The sequence below is a fragment of the Sapajus apella genome, unplaced genomic scaffold (genome assembly GCF_009761245.1).
Source record: "Sapajus apella isolate SASKATOON/1434 unplaced genomic scaffold, GSC_monkey_1.0 scaffold12, whole genome shotgun sequence".
Classification (NCBI taxonomy): domain Eukaryota; kingdom Metazoa; phylum Chordata; class Mammalia; order Primates; family Cebidae; genus Sapajus; species Sapajus apella.
The window spans coordinates 8,569,735-8,588,805 of record NW_022436952.1 but is presented as its reverse complement, the minus strand read 5'-3'; the positions used below and the strand labels follow the sequence as shown (position 1 = coordinate 8,588,805).

Here is a 19,071-nt window from a genome sequence, read left to right as displayed (position 1 = left end):
TCTCTCTCTCTCTCTCTCTCTCTTTCTCTTTCTTTCTTTCTTTCTTTTGAGACAGAGTCTTGCCCTATTGCCCAGGGGCAGTGGCAGCACGATCTTGGGTCACTGCAACCTCCATCTCCCAGGTTTAAGCAATTCTCCTCCCTCAGCCTTCCGAGTAGCTGAGATTACAGGCACACAACACAACACTGGCTAATTTTTGTATTGTTTTTTTTAGTAGAGACAGGGTATCACCATGTTGGTCAGGCTGGTCTCGAACTCCTGACCTCATGATCTGCTCGCCTTGGCCTCCCAAAGTGCTGAGATTACCGATGTGAGCCACCATGCCCAGCCCATTTCTTTCTTTTTTTCTTTTTTAAATTTTATTTTAAGTTCTGGAATACATATGTAGAACATGCAGGTTTGTTACATAGGTAAACATTTGCCATGGTGGTTTGCTGCACCTATCAACCTGTCACCTAGGTATTAAGCCCTGCATGCATTAGCTATTTATCCTGTTGCTTTCCCTCCCCCTGCCCCACCCTCCAAGCCACCACTTCTTTTTCTATTCTTTAATTTTGTTTTGAGACTCACTCTGTCACCCAGGCTGTAGTGCAGTGGCACGATTACTGTTCACTGGTGCGATGGCTCACGCCTGTAATCCCAGCACTTTGGCTAAAGAGATCCGTACCGTTGTACTCTAGCCTGGGTGACAAGAGCAAAACTCTGTCTCAAAAAACAAACATCAAAAAACAAAATAACAAATGTTGACCGGGCGCGGTGGCTCATGCCAATAATCCCAGCACTTTGGGAGGCAGAGGCGGGCGGATCACAAGGTCAGGAGATGGAGACCATCATGGCCAACAGAGGGAAACCCCATCTCTACTAAAAATACAAAATTAACTGGGTGTGATTGCGCATGCCTGTAATCCCAGCTACTCGGGAGGCTGAGGCAGGAGAATAGCCTGAACCATGAAGTCGCAGGTTGCTATGAGCCGAGATTGCGCCACTGCACTCCAGCCTGGCGACAGAGCAAGACTCTGACTCAAAAAAAAAAAAAATGTTGGCAAGCATGGGAGTATATTGCCAGTGGGAATGTAAAATGATTCAGCTGCCTGGAAAATAGTGTGGTGGTTCTTCAAAAAGTCAAATATAGAATTAGCATGCAACCCAGCAATTCCACTCCTAGTTATAATATATGCCCAAAAGAACTGAAAACACGTGTTCAAACAAAAACTCAGGCCAGGCACAGTAGTTCATGCCTGTAAGCCCAGTACTCTCGGAGGCCGAGGTGGGAGGATTGCTTGAGCCCAGGAGTTTGAGACTAGCCTGAGAAACATAGTGAGATTCCATCTCTACAAAAAAATTTAAAAATCAGCTGGGCATGGTGGTAGTCCCAGCTACTCTGTAGTCCCAGCTACTCTGGAGGCCTAGGTAGAAGGATCGCTTGAGCCTGAGATGTTGCGGCTACAGCAAGCTACTACACTTTGACCTGGGTGACAGAGTGAGACTCGGTCTCAAAAAAAAAAAAAAACCTGTACATGAATGTTTACAGCAACACTATTCACAATACCCAAAAAGTGGAAATGAACCAAATGTCCAGCAAAGATGAATGGATAAACAAAATGTGGTATATCCATCTAAACAATGGAATCGGTTATTTGGATTACAGGGGTCATCTGGGTATGGAACATCAGGCCTACCAGAGTGGAGACTTAGATCTAAGCTCGTGGATTTAAAATCTGAAGTTCGGCTGGGTGCGGTAGCTCACGCCTGTAATCCCAGCGCTTTGGGAGGCCGAGGCATGTGGATCACGAGGTCAAGAGATCGAGACCATCCTGGTCAACATGGTAAAACCCCGTCTCTACTAAAAATACAAAAAATTAGCTGGGCATGGTGGCGCGTGCCTGTAATCCCAGCTACTCAGGAGGCTGAGGCAGGAGAATTGCCTGAACCCAGGAGGCGGAGGTTGCGGTGAGCCGAGATCGTGCCTTTGCACTCCAGCCTGGGTACCAAGAGTGAAACTCTGTCTCAAAAAAAAAAAAAAACCCTGAAGTTCATTGCCAGGACTTATGATGGCACAGGAAGGGAATGTGGAAGGCACATTCAGGACCCTAAACAGAGTCCTCATCATGGAGGGACTCACTGAGGACATTAAGCGTTGGTGGTACTATGAGAAGCCATGCTGACAGTGACAGCGGGAGAGCTATGAAACCTGCCAGCAAATCCACAACATGGAAATGGCTCACAGGATCAACTTTTTTTTGACAGGGTGTCACTCTATCTCCCAGACTAGAGTGTAGTGGTGTGATCTCTGATCACTGCAGCCTCCACTTCCTGGGTTGAAGTGACTCTCCCACTTCAGCCTCCTGAGTAGCTGGGATTACAGGCATGTGCCACCATGCCTAACTAAATTTTTGTGTTTTTTGGTAGAGATGGGGTTTCACCATGTTGGCCAGGCTGGTCTCAAACTCTTGACCTCAAGTGATCCACCTGCTTCGGCCTCCCAATGTGCTGGTGGTATGAGCCACTACTCCTGGCCTGGATCAACTTCTTGATGTCAAAGAATTGGACGGATATGCAGCAGGGTTGCTGTGGCCTGTGGACAGGACGCCCAGTATGAAAACCCTCAGCCAGCCGGCCGTGGTGGCTCACACCAATAATTCCAGCACTTTGGGAGGCTGAGGCAGCTGGATTACAAGGTCAGGAGTTCGAGATCAGCCTGACCAACATGGAGACCAGCCTGTCTCTACTAAAAATAGAAAAATTAGCTGGGTGTGGTGGTGTGTGCCTGTAATCCCAGCTACTCAGGAGGCTGAGGCAGGAGAATTGCTTGAACCCAGGAGGCAGAGGTTGCAGCGAGCTGAGATCATGCCACTGCACTCCAGCCTGGGTGAAAGAGCAACACTCTGTCTCAAAAAAAAAAAAAAAAAGAAAAAAAAGAAAAGAAAACCCTTGGCCAGTTTGTGTCTCCACCTCTTGTCTTTCTACAACCACATTTTCTGTTACCCTTCTTTATGATAAACTCCATCGCATATATGCAAGAAGGCCTCCACTTAGAGAAGCAATCCCATTAGTTAGCGATGGACCCTCTCATTTATTAAGTGAAAGAAGAAACTGAACGTAAAAGTTGTCTAGGAGTAGAATGCTGTTTGCTGGGGACTGGGGAGGGGGAATGGGAACTTATCATTTAATGGGTACAGAGCTTCAGTTGGGAAAGATGAAAAAGCTCTGGAGGGGGGCGGTGCTGATGGTTGTACAAAGCTGTGAGTGTACTGTACTTAATGCCACAAACCGCAAACTTCAATAGTTAATTATGATGGCAAATTGCATGTTATGTGTATTTTACTACAATAAAGCAATTTTTAAAAAGGAAATGAAGTAGTGATACATGTCACAACATGGCTGAACCTTGAAAACATTTATAAGTGAAAGAAACCAGTAACAAAAGACTACATATTGGGCCGGGCATGGTGGCTCATGCCTGTAATCCCAGCACTTTGGGAGGCCAAGGCAGGCAGATTACCTGAGCTTAGGAGTTCAAGACCGCCCTGGGCAACATGGTGAAACCCCCTCTCTACTAAAAATACAAAAATTAGCCAGGCATTGTGGTAGGCACCTGTAGTCTTGGCTACTTGGGGAGCTGAGGAAGAATTGCTTGAACCCAGGAGGCGGAGGTTGCAGGGAGCCCAGTTCGCACAACTGCGCTCCAGCCTAGGTGACAGGGTGAGACTCCATCTCAAAAAAAGAAAAAAAAAAAAAAAAGGCTACATATTGTATATGTTACATAGCTTTTAAATAATTCCAAACACATAGTTTGTGAAAAAGTTGTTAGAATCAAAATGGAGTCACTTGTGTCAAACCCTGACAAAAATGGAGCCAGGTAAGACCGTGCAGGGAGGGTTCTCATGCATGACTACCTGATAAAAAAGATATCATAAAAGACTTTGCCAAAACCACAACTAGCTTGCACAAAGACTACCTTAGTCTTACACAAAAAAATACTTCTGTGCGGACATCTGCCCAGCAGCTGCCTGTCCAGCCCTGGCCTGATGCCACCCTTGCTTTTGATCCTTGTAGCCGAGGATAATAATTTCAAGACAACATATGTAACCCTCATTTTACCTTTAAAAATCCTTGTCTTCCTGGCTGGGCGCAGTGGCTCATGCCCGTAATCCCCGCACTTTGGGAGGCCAAGGCAGGTGGATCACCTGAGGTCAGAAGTTCCAGAGCAGCCTGGCCAACAAGATGAAACCCCCATCTCTACTAAAAATACAAAAATTAGCCAGGCATGGTGGCACCCGCCTGTAATCCCAGCTACTCAGGAAGCAGAGGCAGGAGAATCGCTTGAACCCGGAAGGCAGAGGTTGCAGTAAGCTGAGATCATGCCACTGCACTCCAGCCTGGGCAACAAGAGCAAAACTCCATCTCAAAAAAAAAAAAAAAAATCCTTATCTTCCTTTGCTCCCCCCGAATATGCCCATAGTTTACTGTGGCATGCATATTCCTTGTTGCAATGCTTATTCTCGATTAAACTCATTATACCTGAATAATTTTTTTCCATTTGTTATTTATGTTGACATTTTTTATGGGAGTGACATGTTTTGCTGTGACAAGAACATGGGGTGTACTCCTCTCCCCATAAGAATGTGACACCACCATACCTCATGAGACCCCATTTGTGAGCTACTGACCTCAACTACTGGACTCTAAAATTCAGTCACGCACTGCAAAATAATGTTGTGGTTTATGATGGATGGCATATACCACAGCGGCCCCATAAGATTATACCAGAATACTGGGCTAGGCATGGTGGCTCATGGCTGTAATCCCGGCACTTTGGGAGGCCAAGGCGGGCAGATCACAAGGTCAGGAGATTGAGATCATCCTAGTTAACACAGTGAAACCCCATCTCTACTAAAAATACAATGATTAGCCAGGCGTGGTGGCGGGCACCTGTAGTCCCAGGTACTCGGGAGACTGAGGCAGGAGAATCGCTTGGACGTGGGAGGCAGAGGTTGTGGTGAGCTGAGATCATGCCACTGCACTCCAGCCTGGGTGACCGAGTGAGACTCCACCTCAAAAAAAAAAATGATACTGTAATACTGTATTTTTACTATAGCTTTTTTAAGTTTAGATATGTTCAGATACATGAATACTTACAATGGCCTACAGGATTCGGGACAGTGACATGCTGTACAGGTTTGCAGCCTAGGAGCAATCGGCTCTGCCACATAGCTTAGGTGTGTAGTAGACGCTACCGTCTGGCTTTGTGTAAGTGCACTTGATGATGTCTGCACAATGACAAGATCGCCCGAAGTATTTCTCAGAATGTGTTCCCGTGATTAAGCATTGCATGACTGTACAGATAAACCCAAGAGTTTGACAGACACTTTGAGACCTTGGGCTGTGGCAGGGCTACACTCTGAGTGATTCTCTGAAGATTGAGAGCTCAGGCTGAGCTAAGGCCACGCCCAATTAACCTTTGAGCTAATTTCCACAGCTTCAACCAACTCTGGTACACCCTCTAGCATGGTCAAGCCACCTAGCGGAGAATCTAGTGGAAAATCTCTCCTCTAAAGGTAGCCTCAAGCTTCAGCTAGACTTTACTTCCCACAGAGGCTTGCTTTCATCCTAAGTGAGCAATTAGGCTTTAGTAATTGGACTCTAACAGATTGGAACTCCCACGCTATGTGGCTAAGGGACCTCCTCTAGTGAATTTGTTTTCTTATTCTCCCCACTTTAAGAATGTGAACAACAACACTAAAATCTCTTTGTATGGCAATAAACTGTGTGATTCGTGAAATCATACTTTGATCATCTCATTATTATTATTATTGTTATTATTTTGAGATAGAGTCTCACTCTGTGGCTCAGTCTGGGGTGCAGTGGCATGATCTCAGCTTACTATAACCTCTGTCTCTCGGGCTTAAGAGATCCTCCTGCTTCAGCTCCCTTGAGTATCTGGGACTATAGGCGGGCACCACCATACTCGGCTAATTTTTGTATTTTTGGTAGAGACAGGGCTTATGACGGGTGGCATATAGCCATGTTGCCCAGGCTGCTCTTGAACCCCTGGGCTCAAGTGATCTACCTGTCTCAACCTCCCAAAGTGCTGGGATTACAAGAGTGAGCCACCACTCCTGGCCATCCTTATTTTAATCATACAAGACAGTATGATTCCATACGTATGAAATGTCCAGAATAGTCAATTCTATAAAGGCAGAAAGCAGATTAAGTGGTTGCTTAGGGCAGAGAGAGATGAGAAGACAGAGAGATAACAGCTACAAGGGCATAGGGTAACTGTGCAGTGATGAAAATGTTCTACACTTGACTATAATGATGTTTATACATATCTGTGAATATACTATAAGCCATTGAATGTACACTTAAAAATAATGCACATAATCTACTCCTAGGCATATATCCAACAGAAATCAAACATGTGCTCACCAAAAGACAGGTATTAGGATATTTGTATTATTTCCAATATGGAAACTACCCAAATGTCCATCAACAACGGAATAAATGGTGACTTATTTGCAACTATACAGTAATGAGAGCAAAGGAACTATGATCACACCCAGAAATGTGAATGAATCTCATAAAAATAATGTTCAATGAAAGAAGGCAGATCTTAAAAGCTATATTGTCTAATTCCATTTATATGTACAAAATAGGCAAAACTAATTTATGCTATTAGAAGTCAGGAGAGCGGTCAGGTGGTGAGGGTCAGTGACTTAAAGAGGTCACGAGGGAACCCCCAGTTTCTGGTCATGTTCTGTGTCTTGATTTGAGTGCTGGTTATGTGGGTGTATTCAGTTTATCAAAAGTGCATCAAGTGGGCCTTAAAATATGTGTAATTTTCTGGTTAGGTATGGTGGCTCACACCTGTGATCCCAGTACTTTGGGAGGCCGAGGCGGTGGGTCACTTGAGGTCAGGAGTTCAAGACCAATTTGACCAACATGGTGAAACCCCATCTCTGCTAAAAATACAAAATTTAGCCAGGCATGGTGGTATGTGCCTGTAATCCCAGCTACTCGGGAGGCTGAGGCAGGAGAATCGCCTGAACTCGGGAGGTGGAGATTGCAGTGAGCTAAGATTGTCTCAAAAAAAAAAAAAAACAAAAAAACACTATACTTTTCTGAATCTGTCATATACTTCAATACGAGGTTTAAAAACCTTCTAGAGCTTAAGCTACTGCCAATATAGTCATAATTAATAAACTAAATTTACAAGATTGTAGCATCTATTTAACATTCCGTCAGAAAGATAAAAGCAGCACATGGCATGTCTATGCAAAATATATACATTAATAAATAAAGCTGGGCAAGCCAAAAACACATCTGTTCATGATATCTGCCTTAGAAATTACTCAAGAAAATAAACAGTCCTATTGAATGTCCTGGGCTTTTCCTTCCTGAGGATGTGTTCTCTGGACAGTCACAGTACAATCTGACTGCTAGCCCTGCCAATCTGTTTCAGACGTGGATGCATGCTCTACAGGTTCCGGGGCATAGAGCAGCTGATGACACAGAGTTGCTCATTTAGAGTATGGCTTACTGAATGCAAGGCTCTAGCAAGATCCAGAGGGCAGCTTTACAATGTAATTTTTTACATTTTTTTTTTTTTTGAGACAAAGTCTCACTCTGTCACTTAGGCTGGAGTGCAGTGGCATGAACTCAGCTCAGTGCAACCTCTGCCTCCTGGGTTCAGGTGATTCTCCTGCCTCAGCCTCCCATGTAGCTGGGATTACAGGTGCCCACCACCATGCCCAGCTAATTTTTGTATTTTTACTAGAGTTTTTTTTTTTTTTAAGATGGAATTTCGCTCTTGTTGCCCAAGCTGGAGTGCAATGGCACGATCTCAGCTCACCACAACCTCCTTCTCCTGGGTTCAAGCGATTCTCCTGTCTCAGACTCCCAAGTAGCTGGGACTATAGGCATGCGCCACCATACCGAGCTAATTTTTGTATTTTTAGTAGAGATGGGGTTTCTCCATGTTGGCCAGGCTGGTCTCAAACTCCCGACCTCAGGTGATCCACCTGCCTTGGCTTCCCAAAGTGCTGGGATTACAGGCGTAAGCCAATGCACCTGGCTAGTAGAGTTTTTTTAGCAGGCTCCCCCCCCCATCAGTAATGCTAAAAGTTGCTATTCTAAGTCTTCTATCTGCCACTAATTTAAGATAACTCTGCTGGGTTGTGTTATTTCATACTAATTTATTTAGTGGTTCCATTTTCACTCCTTGATAGATTTTATGTATTTCTTATAGGCTTCTTAACTCCTAATTTCATCTAGTGCTGAAGGGTTACTCAGTGTCATCTTGATCAGCCAGCCATCTTCATAACAAAATTTGCTTACAAGTCCTGGATTTTCTGCAAGAGCTTCATTAATTTCAGATACTTCTCCTGATAAAGGAGAATAGAGTTCACTAGCAGCTTTCACACTTTCCAAAGCACCAAACTCATCTTGTTTGTTCAATTTTGTCCCAACTTCAAGCAGACTACAGTAAACAACATCTCCCAATGCTTCCTGTGCAAAATTGCTGATTCCCACTGTTCCAACACCATTTTCTGTTGTTACACATTCATGTTTCTCTGTGAATTTACACACTGAGAGCAGAGCCAGTCCCATGCACAGCGTCCGGATGACGCCAGCCCCCAGCTGCCAGGCCCTCAGCAGGCAGGGCGCGGCGGGTGCCAGGACTGCACACAGGCTACAGAGCACAGCCCGCATGCTCACACCACTCGCATTACCATGTTTGCAGCATAATATGTATACATATATATTTTTTAAAAGATGGGGTCTTGCCCTGAAAGCCTAGGCTGGAGTGCAGTGGCATGATCACAGCTCACTGCACCCTCGACCTCCCAATTTCAAGCGATCCTCCTACCCCAGCCTCCTGAGTAGCTGGGACCACAGGCATGCACCAGCAGACCTGAATAATCTTTTAAAAAAGTTTTTTTTGGTAGAGTTAGAGTGTCTCCCTATATTGCCCAAGCTAGTCTTGATCTCCTGAGCTCAAACAATCTTTCTTCCTTGGCCTCCCAAAGTGTTGGGATTACAGGCTTGAGCCACCATGCCCAGCCTGCAGACACTTTTGATGACAAGTCAAAAATGTAATGATTCTGCTTTATGAAAAAGATAAGCACTCTCAGAGGGGAAGGCAGAGATGAGTAAATTGCAGGGTATCTAAAAAGAAGAGAAAAAGAACACTGAGTATCTCCTCTGCAATACAATCATACAGGTTTTCGAGGCAAATTGTCCCAGCAATTTGCAGGAGATATGGACTTTTATTTTGGTTTTAAAGACGGAGAACATTGAGATGAAAACATTAAGCAACTGGTCCAAGACACTGCTAAAAAGGTTGATCAACAGCCTCACATAAGTCAGGCATGGAGGCCGAGATGGGCGGATTGCCTGAGTCCAGGAGTTCAAGACCAGCCTGAGCAATGCAGTAAGATCCTGTCTCTAAGAAAAATTTAAAAATTAGCCAGGGGTAGTGGCATGTACCTGTGGTCTCAACTACTCAGGAGGCTGAGGCAGGAGGATAACTTGAGCCCAGGACTCAAAGTTTGCAGTAAGCTATGATCATGCCACAGCACTCCAGCCTGGGCAAGGGTGAGCCCCAGTCTCTTAAAAACAAAAAAGCCCACATTATCATTGCAAACACTTTTTCACTAAAACAGACAAAGTGACACACACAGAAGACAATAATGACCAAATCTGCCACAAAGTCACAGAAGATGGAAGACAAATGACCAGTAAAATATGGATATTATGATGCCTGCAACTTATTTTCAAATGGTGGCAAAAGAGTGTGTGTGTGTGTGTGTGTGTGTGTGTGTGTGTGTGTGTACAGAGATAAAGTGTGGGGGCTGAGGAAGATATCTGATTTTTTAGTGGCTTGTATTTCTTTTCTTTTCTTTCTTTCTTTCTTTTTTTTTTTTTTTTTGTGACACAGAATCTCACTGAGTAGCCCAGGATGGAATACAGTGGCGCCATCTTGGCTCACTGCAACGTCTGTCTCCCCAGTTCAAACAATTCTCCTGCCTCAGCCACCCGAGTAGCTGGGACTACAGGCATGCACCACCACACCCAGCTATTTTTTGTGTGTTTTTAGTAAAGATGGTGTTTTGTCATGTTGGCCAGGCTAGTCTCAAACTCCTGTCCTCAAGTGATCCCCACCCAAAGTGCTGATTACAGGTGTGAGCCACCGTGCCCAGCCAGTGGCTGATATTTCAAAGTCATTTCCTTTTGATCATTTATCTAAATTACTATACTACCAGGGCCAAAAAGCTGCTATTGCAAAAATCATACACACACACACACACACACACACACACACACACATAAAATAATTCAACCTGTCTGATACTGTAATAAATGATGCATTATGAGAAGAGAAAATAGAATAAATCAGTAATCCTCTACCCAAACCAAAGATTGCTGTCTTTCTAGAGGAGTCTAAGTTTAATTTCAAATTTCCATGATAGGCACTTTTGTCAAAGAATAGGCAGTACAAGAAAGCAGTTGCATCTACATAAGAGTTCATTCTTATAACCCCCATAAGTTCGTGTTTGTGCTGGCTTTATGCAGTCAGTGGGAGAGGTTATTTTAGGATACGCTACAGCACTAGATTATCATGCTGCATTGAATAGGGCCTAAATAAAGCTCCCCAAGTAGAGAAGATTAATAAAAGAGCTATGAATTTCAACATGAAAACAAGAGTTAGTGATTATACGGAATGTTGGCAAGGATGTGGAAAAATATACCGGAGTGTAAATTGGTATGAGATTTTTAGAAGACAGTAAGTACAGAAGCAGGAAGCCTGAGAAACTTACACTTCAGCATGCCTCCCAGCCTGGCCCCTGCCTACCACCCTAGTGCTGGGAGTTCCTGGAAACTGGAGAGGGAAGGCTGGCTGCAAATCAAGAAGCATTTATCTGTCAGCATTTCTGACAAATTGCTTAAAGAGAGCTCAAAAGAGAATCTTCAAGCTCCAAGCAATTTGTAGCAAATTCTTTTCTTATTCCAAATCAATCTTCAGTTTGCACAAAATCTGATACTTAAGGGTTTTTTATTCTTGTTTAGAAAGAAGGCATCCCAAACTGTGCTAGCTTCAGAACCTGTAAACCTGGATCCCTTCTGATTTGATAATATCTATTAACATTTTTAATACACATACCTTTTGAAAACCTGGCAATTCTGCTTCTAGGGATCTATTCTGAAAAACAAGAACAACAAACAAACCAACAGACCTAAAAAATGCCTAAAGGTATGAATAGAGACATTAATTGCTGCTTAGCAAAGAACTGGGAAAAAACTATTCCTATGAGTAAGAGATTAGATAACTAAATTAGAGAGCATGTACAATACAACACTATGCCATTAAAAAATGAAGACGTGCCCAGGCAAATGGCTCACAGCCTATAATTCAACCACTTTGGGATGCCAAGGAAGGCAAATCGCTTGAATTCAGGAGCTCAGGTCAGCCTGAACAACATATTGAGACCCCATCTCTACAAAAAAATAAATAGCCACGTGTGGTCCCAGCTGTTCGGGAGACTGAGGCAGGAGGTTCGCCTGAGCCGAATAGGTCAAGGCTGCAGTGAGCCATGAATGTGCAACTGCATGCCAGCCTGGGTGACAGAGAAAGACCCTCTCTCTAAAACAAAACTCAACTAAAAGGCCAGAGTGGTGGCTCATGCCTGTAATCCCAGCACTTTGGGAGACTGAGGCAGGAGTATCACTTGATTCCAGTAGTTTGAGATCAGCCTGGGCAATATGGCAGATCCTGTCTCTACAAAAAAAAAAAAAAAAAAAAGTTTTGTCTTGTTTTGTTTTTGTGGACAGAGTTTCACTTTTGTCATCCAGGCTGGAATGCAGTGGTATGATCTCAGCTCACTGCGACCTCCGCCTCTGGGATTCAAGTGATTCTCCTGCCTCACCCTCCTGAACAGCTGGGACTACAGGTGTGCACCATCACACCCGGCCAATTTTTGTATTTTTTTTTTTTTTTTTTTGGAGACGGAGTTTCGCTCTTGTTACCCAGGCTGGAGTGCAATGGCGCGATCCCGGCTTACCGCAACCTCCGCCTCCCAGGTTCAGGCAATTCTCCTGCCTCAGCCTCCTGAGTAGCTGGGATTACAGGCACGCGCCACCATGCCCAGCTAATGTTTTGTATTTTTAGTAGAGACGGGGTTTCACCATGTTGACCAGGATGGTCTCGATCTCTTGACCTCGTGATCCACATGCCTCGGCCTCCCAAAGTGCTGGGATTACAGGCTTGAGCCACCGCGCCCGGCAATTTTTGTATTTTTAGTAGAAACAGGGTTTCACCATGTTGGCCAGGCTGGTCTTGAATTCCAGACCTCAGGTGATCCACCCGCCTCAGCCTCCCAAAGTGTTGGGATTACAGGCGTGAGCCACCTGGCCCAGTCAAAAAATGTTTTTAATTAGCCGGGCATGGTGGTAGGTTCTTATGTCCCAGTTACTTGAGAGGTTAAGGCAGGACAATTGCTTGAGCCCAAAAGGTCGAGGCTGCAGTAAGCCATGATTATGCCACTGCACTCCAGCTTGGGAGACAGAGTAAGGTCCTGTCTCAAAAAGAATAATAAAATAAAATAAAAAGGAGACACTATATTTAGTGACATGGAAAATGTCTAATGTACTGTGGGTGAAAAAGCAGATTTCAGAAAAATGGGAGCTGATGTTTATTGCTGTGTCTTGATGCCAGCTCTCTTCTAAAGACCCTGCATGCCTAATCTACTGTGATCTTCATAACCACTCCTTGACCAAGATACAGACCCATTTTACAGATGAGGGAAGGAGGCTCCAAGAAATGCAGCGCCTCCCTCAAAGCCACATGTAAACAGCCAACCTGGAATTGAAACCCAGGACTGTCTGGCTCCCAAGACCCCAATGCAATACAAGTCTTTTAAGACTTGTGACTTAAAAGGACCTCCAGGCCAGGAATGGTGGCTCATGCCTGTAAGCGCAGCACTTTGGGAAGCCAAGGTGTGTGGATTGCTTGAGCCCAGAAATTCGAGACCAGCCTGGGCAACATGGTGAAACCCCATCCCTACAAAAAACACAAAAAATATTTAGCTGGATGCGGTGATGCATACCTGTGGTCCCAGCTACGGGGGAAGCTGAGTTGGGAGGATCGCCTGAGCCTGGAGAGCTCGAGGCTACAGTGAGCAGAGATCGTGCCCCTGCACTCCAGCCTGGCTGTCTCTCGAACCATTTCTTTTTAAGGGTAACATGATCAAGAGGTTCATTTTCCTAAGGTTCTGAGCCTGATGGGCGGCAAATCTGGATGCTTTTCCGGGTGCACCGCTCTTTACTCTGCAGCCCACCCTCAGCCTGCCTGTGGGCCCTTATGGACATGAGCCACCATGCCTGGCCTTTAGTTTAGTTTTGTTTCAAGCACTGCTGGCATGAACCGGCTGACGGGGAGCACTCTGAGTGCCTCCGGCCCCTGGGGAATCCCTCCTGGGACAGCCCCTTCAACAGCTGCCCCCACTAGGCCTTCCGCTTGGCAGCCCTTGAGCACACACTGACTCTTCCACGATCTCCCTGTGGTGTCTGTTTTCCTTTGCTGCCTGTTCTCTGATTGTTCTGCTCTTGTGAGCCAGCTCACCTCTCCCGGCACCAACCCATAGTGGCTCTGTGCCCTACCTGTGCAGCCACTTGGTTGGACAGACATGGAAAGCCTCCTGCTCCAGCTTTAGCCCTGCCCAGCCCAGCCTTGCCTACCAGCAGGAACTGAGTAATAAACATGAGCCGGCTGGTTCAGGGCAATGCAGGTGAAATAGCAGTGGCATTCTGTGACACTCAGGACCAGCAACTAAAGTCAGGGGCTAGAGGTCACTGTGGATTGCACAGTTCTGACACGGTCTGGTGGAGACCATGGGCACATGTGGTGGTGCACACCTATGGTTGTGGTAACCCTGGATGGCAGGGAAGGAGCCCTGGTCGGCAGGGAAGAAGCCCTGCTCGGCAGGGAAGGAGCCCTGCTCGGCAGGGAGGCTTGCAAATGCCTGTGCAAACAGGTCTGCAATGGAGAATCTATGGGGAGAAGCTGTTTGTTTGCCTCCCGTTACATATTACCTGCTGGGTGGAGGTTCTTAGAACCTGGACCAGAGGTTTACAGGTGGACGCTGCCCCTTCCAGGGACTGGAATTGCCTCAGGCCCTGGGAAAGGCCTCTTCAAAAGCCACTGGGGAGGGAGGATCAAGGACTCAGAATCTTGACTTGTAAAAGGCCCAGAGAACTGCAGGAACAGCTCCAAGCTGAGGCCACCCCCTGCTTCCTGGGGAGGGTGCCATACTAGCTAGCCGCCAGTGAGGCTTTCAAAATGAAATTGAATGGCCGGGCGCGGTGGCTCACACCTGGAGTCTCAGCAGTTTGGGAGGCCAAGGTGGGTGGATCACCTGAGGACAGGAGTTTGAGACCAGGCTGGCCAACATGGCGAAACCCCGTCTCTACTGAAAACACAAAAATTAGCTGGGTATGGTCGCATGTGCCTGTAATCTCAGCTACTTAGGAGGCTGAGGCAGGAGAATCACTTGAACCCGGGAGGCGGAGGTTGCAGTGAGCTGAGATCACCCCATTGCACTCCAGCCTAGGCAAGAGTGAAAGCCCATCTCAGAAAAACAAAAACAAAAACCAACTAACTTTGAGTAAGTTTCACATTTTATAGAAGCAAAAATAAAATGAATCACAGACTTAAGTGTAAAATGCAAAACTTAAAAAAAATTATAAAATCTTCTGGATCTAGAGCTAGGCAAAAAGTTCCTAGACTTGACATCAAATGCATGATCCATTAAAAACAAACAAACAACAAAGAAACCTACTGAGGGCTGGGTGCAGTGGCATGCACCTGTAGTCCCAGCTACTTGGGAGGCTGAGGCAGGAGGACTGCTTCAACCTGGGAGTTGGAGACCAGCCTTGGCAACATAATGAGACCCCATCTAAAAAAAAACCCCACTAACCTCTACTTTATAAACTAGACTTTATCATAATTTTTTTAAAAATTGCTCTATGGGCTGGGCATGGTGGGTCACATTGCAGCATGTACCCATAGTCCTAGCTACTGGGGAGGCTGAGGCAGGAGGATCACTTGAGCCTGGGAGGTTGAGGCTGCACTGAACCGTGGTTGTACCGCTGCACTCCAGCGGTGGGGTCGCAGAGTGAGACTCTGTTAAAAAAAAAAAAAAAAAAGGATTAAAAAATTTTTTGAGGCCGGGCGCGGTGGCTCAAACCTGTAATCCCAGCACTGTGGGAGGCCGAGGCCGGTGGATCACGAGGTCAAGAGATCGAGACCATCCTGGTCAACATGGTGAAACCCCGTCTCTACTAAAAATACAAAAAATCAGCTGGGCATGGTGGCGCGTGCCTGTAATCCCAGCGACTCAGGAGGCTGGGGCAGGAGAATTGCCTGAACCTGGGAGGCGGAGGTTGCGGTGAGCCGAGATCGTGCCATTGCACTCCAGCCTGGGCAACAAGAGCGAAACTCCGTCTAAAAAAAAAAAAAAAAGTTTTTTTTGGTCAGCAAAAGACCCTATTAAGACGATGAAAAAAAGGTACAAAGTAGGAAAAAATATTTGAAAGCCACCTGACAAAGGAATAGTACTAGAATACATACAGAACTCTGAAACATTGAGCTGTTTAGTATGTAACACTCGCTTTTGTGAATTTTTGTCAAGGTGAATGAACTGCTCCTTCCAAGAGCCCTCCTTGGCTTTTGAGCAAAAAAAGCTGAACACAAAAGTGTATAGAATACATACGCTAGGATTCAAGAACAGACAAAATTAATCCATGGAGACAGATATCAGAGAAGCGGTTGTCTCTGGCTGGGGAAGGGAATTGACTGGAAAAGGGTAACAGAGAAATTTCTAGAACAGCATGGTCTATATGGTAGCCCGAGTCACATATGGCTATGGGGCACTCAAAATGTGGTTAATCTCAATTAAGTTGTGTTGTATGCATTAAATATAATTTGACTTGGAAGACTTCATGAAAAAAATCTAAATATCTCATTAGTAATTTTTCAAGGTTGATTACACGTTGAAATAATTTTGGCTGCACTAGACTAAAAATATATATATCATTAAAATTAATGTCTCCAGCCAGGCATGGTGGCTCATGCCTATAATTCTAACACTTTAGGAGGCCGAGGTGGGAAGAAGATCGCTTGAGCCTAGGAGCTTAAGACCAGCCTGGACAACATAGTGAGATCCTATCTCTATAAAAAATTTAAAAATAAGTAAAATTAATATTTCCTATTTCTCTTTACTTTTTAAAGAAGGAAAACTATAAAATTACATATGTGGCTCACATTATATTTCTACTGAACGGCCCTGTTTGGGAGTAATAAATAAATTCTATATCTTGGGATGTTGAGTAATAGATAGACATATTTGTTGAAATTCATTGAACTATACGCTTAAGATCTCTGCAGTTTACTGTATGTAATTATACCATAAAGCCCTTTCTACCATTCACATAACGTCCCTGAGGGAGAACGAGATCTATGAAAAACACCGACTACAAAGAACAAACTACAAATGACTGCAAAGAGTAGTAAGGGCTACAGTAAAAATTTTTTTAATTATTTTTTTTTTGGGATGGAGTTTTGCTCTTTTGTCGAGGCTGGAGTGAAATGACGCTATCTCAGCCCACCCCCCAGGTTCAAGAGATTCTTTTGCCTCAGCCTCATGAGTAGCTAGGATTACAGGCACATGCCACCACGCCCAACTCGTTTTGTATTTTTAGTAGAGATTTCGCCATGTTGGCCAGGCTGGTCTCGATCTTCTGACTTCAGGTGATCCTCCTACCTCGGCCTCCCAAAGTGCTGAATTATAGGTGCGAGCCACTGCGCCCAGCCCATTTTCAGCATCTTGAAAGGAACCACTGGTGTCTGTTTGTAAGTATGTATAGAAAATACACAGGAAGTGATAATTTGGGTTCAGAAAACTCTCTCAAGAAGACATAGAAGGTCTGGCGCAGTGGATCACACCTGTAATCCCAGCACTTTGGGAGGCTGAGGCAGGAGGATCACTTGAGCCCAAGAGTTTGAGACCACCTTGGGCAACAAAGTGGAAATCCATCTCTACAAAAAAAAAAAAATACAAAAAACGTAGCCAGGCATGGTGGTACACACCTGTAGTCCCAGCTATTTGGGAGGCAGAGGTGGGCACATCACCTGAGCCTGGGAGGTCAAAGCTGCAGTGAGCCATGGCCACACCACTGCACTCCAGCTCGGGGGACAGAGCAGCCCGAAAGGAGGCGTCCATGCTGCAGGTTTTCCTTTGGAATAGCTGGCCAGAGACCACAGAAGAGTGCTCAGGAGTCAGGGATGCGGGCTGATTCAAGACACTTGTCCCTTGACAGGATTACTAAAACACATACAAGCCTAGATCTTGGTTTTCTAGGATGAAAACCTTTGATATAGCTGGGTGCCCATGATGGTGTGTGCCTGTAATCCCAGCTACTCAGGAGGCTAGGGAAGGAGGATTGTTTGACTCCAGGAGTTTGACTCCTAGCCTTGGGAACATAGCAAAACCTGCATCTCAAAAAAGAAAAGTGTATTTAAGTGTGTGTGTGTGTGTGTGTGTGTGTGTGTATAAAACAAAACTTGGTGTTTCTCTTTGCTCAGGGGACTACAGAATTACAGAATGTCAGAAAGTTAGGAAGGCTGCATACTCAGAATTCGTAAGGGACCAAGTGAAATTCACACAGGTATGAAGCCTGTATACTTCAAACTGCAGCCCTGTTGGTTAAAGGATCAGGCTCCGACTCCAGCCTCTTTAGGAATCCCAGAATGTTCCCAGAAAGGTAGAGCACATCTTGTCCAAACAGGCTATTTTACAAAGAAACTAAAGTCTGCAGAGGTTAACTTGCCTAAAGCCACACTAAGTTAAGAGTGGGAGGGCTGGGATTTGTTTCCTGTCAACTACCTCCCAGGTAGAGGAATACTTGCATACCACTGAGGTTTACAAAGCATGATTTGTAAGCTAGAAATACAATATGTTTAGTTCTAAAGGGAGAGGCACTGGCAGAATTGTTCACACCCTTCATTATTGGACACTCCCATGGCAAGGCCAACCCAAATGAAATTACAGCCTCCATGTTGGCTTGTTGAATGTACGACCAGCTTTATTCCCAACCTCAGCATAAGCTCAGGCCTGTCCACCCATCTCCAGCAGCCCCATCTTTGCTTAGGCAGTTTCCCCTGCTGGAACCTTCTCCCTCCCACTTTCCAGACAGTTACTATGCTGTGGGCCTTGGTTGGTGTCGCTGTAAGAATGGGCCAAGCTATCACTACACGAGCATTCCTATAAAATAGCTCACAACTAGGACATGTTGCTCACGGATCCATGTAATGAGTTGAACACATCCTTGGCATCAAACTGTGTGTTCAGCATTTTCTTATGTGCTCATTCATTTAACCCTCACAACACGCTACTTATACATAAGAAAAGTCAAGACCAGGTGTGGCAGCTCACACCTGTAATCCCAGCACTTTGGGAGGCTGAGGCAGGCAGGTAACTTGAGCTCAGGAATTCAAGGCCAGCCTGGGTAACATGGCAAAACACTGTCTCTACAAAAAAAAAAAAAAATTAGCTAGGCATGGTGGTGCATGCCTGTAGTCCCAGCTACTAGGGAGGTTGAGACAGGAGGACCACTCAAGAGTTCGGGGCTGTAGTGAGCTGTGATTGTGCCACTGCAATCAGCCTGGGTGACAGAGTGAGACCCCCGTCTCAACCAAAAAAAGAAAGAAGAAAAAAAAATCAAGTTCAACTTAAGTAAAAAACTACTCAGCTAGAAAGTGGGGTCATTTGAATCCAGACCTACCTGCCTTCAAAGTTTCCATCTGTAGATTGAAGTAAAATAGAGGCTGTCCTCAGCAGCTCACACCTATAATCCCAGCACTTTAGGAGGCCAAGGCAGGAGGATCACTTGAGTGCTTGAGGCAGGAGTTTGAGACCAACTTGGACAACACTGCATAACCCTCATCTCTATAAAAAATTTAAAAATCTCCTCAATAAAAGGTGTCAAAAAAATTATCTGGGTATGGTGGCATTT

The 19,071-nt window shown here is 45.2% G+C and overlaps 2 protein-coding genes across 3 annotated transcripts in view; both read right to left on the bottom strand.

Moving 5' to 3' along the window:
* ACSF2 (acyl-CoA synthetase family member 2) overlaps positions 1 to 19,071 on the bottom strand; it is a 44,848-nt gene that overhangs the window by 19,714 nt on the left and 6,063 nt on the right. The gene's annotated exons all lie outside the window — the stretch shown is intronic.
* On the bottom strand, positions 8,103 to 8,748 carry LOC116552989 (glycine cleavage system H protein, mitochondrial-like). Its single transcript, XM_032280005.1, has one exon. The coding sequence runs from the start codon at positions 8,710 to 8,712 to the stop codon at positions 8,254 to 8,256; it is 459 nt and encodes a 152-aa protein (XP_032135896.1). The 5' UTR covers positions 8,713 to 8,748; the 3' UTR covers positions 8,103 to 8,253.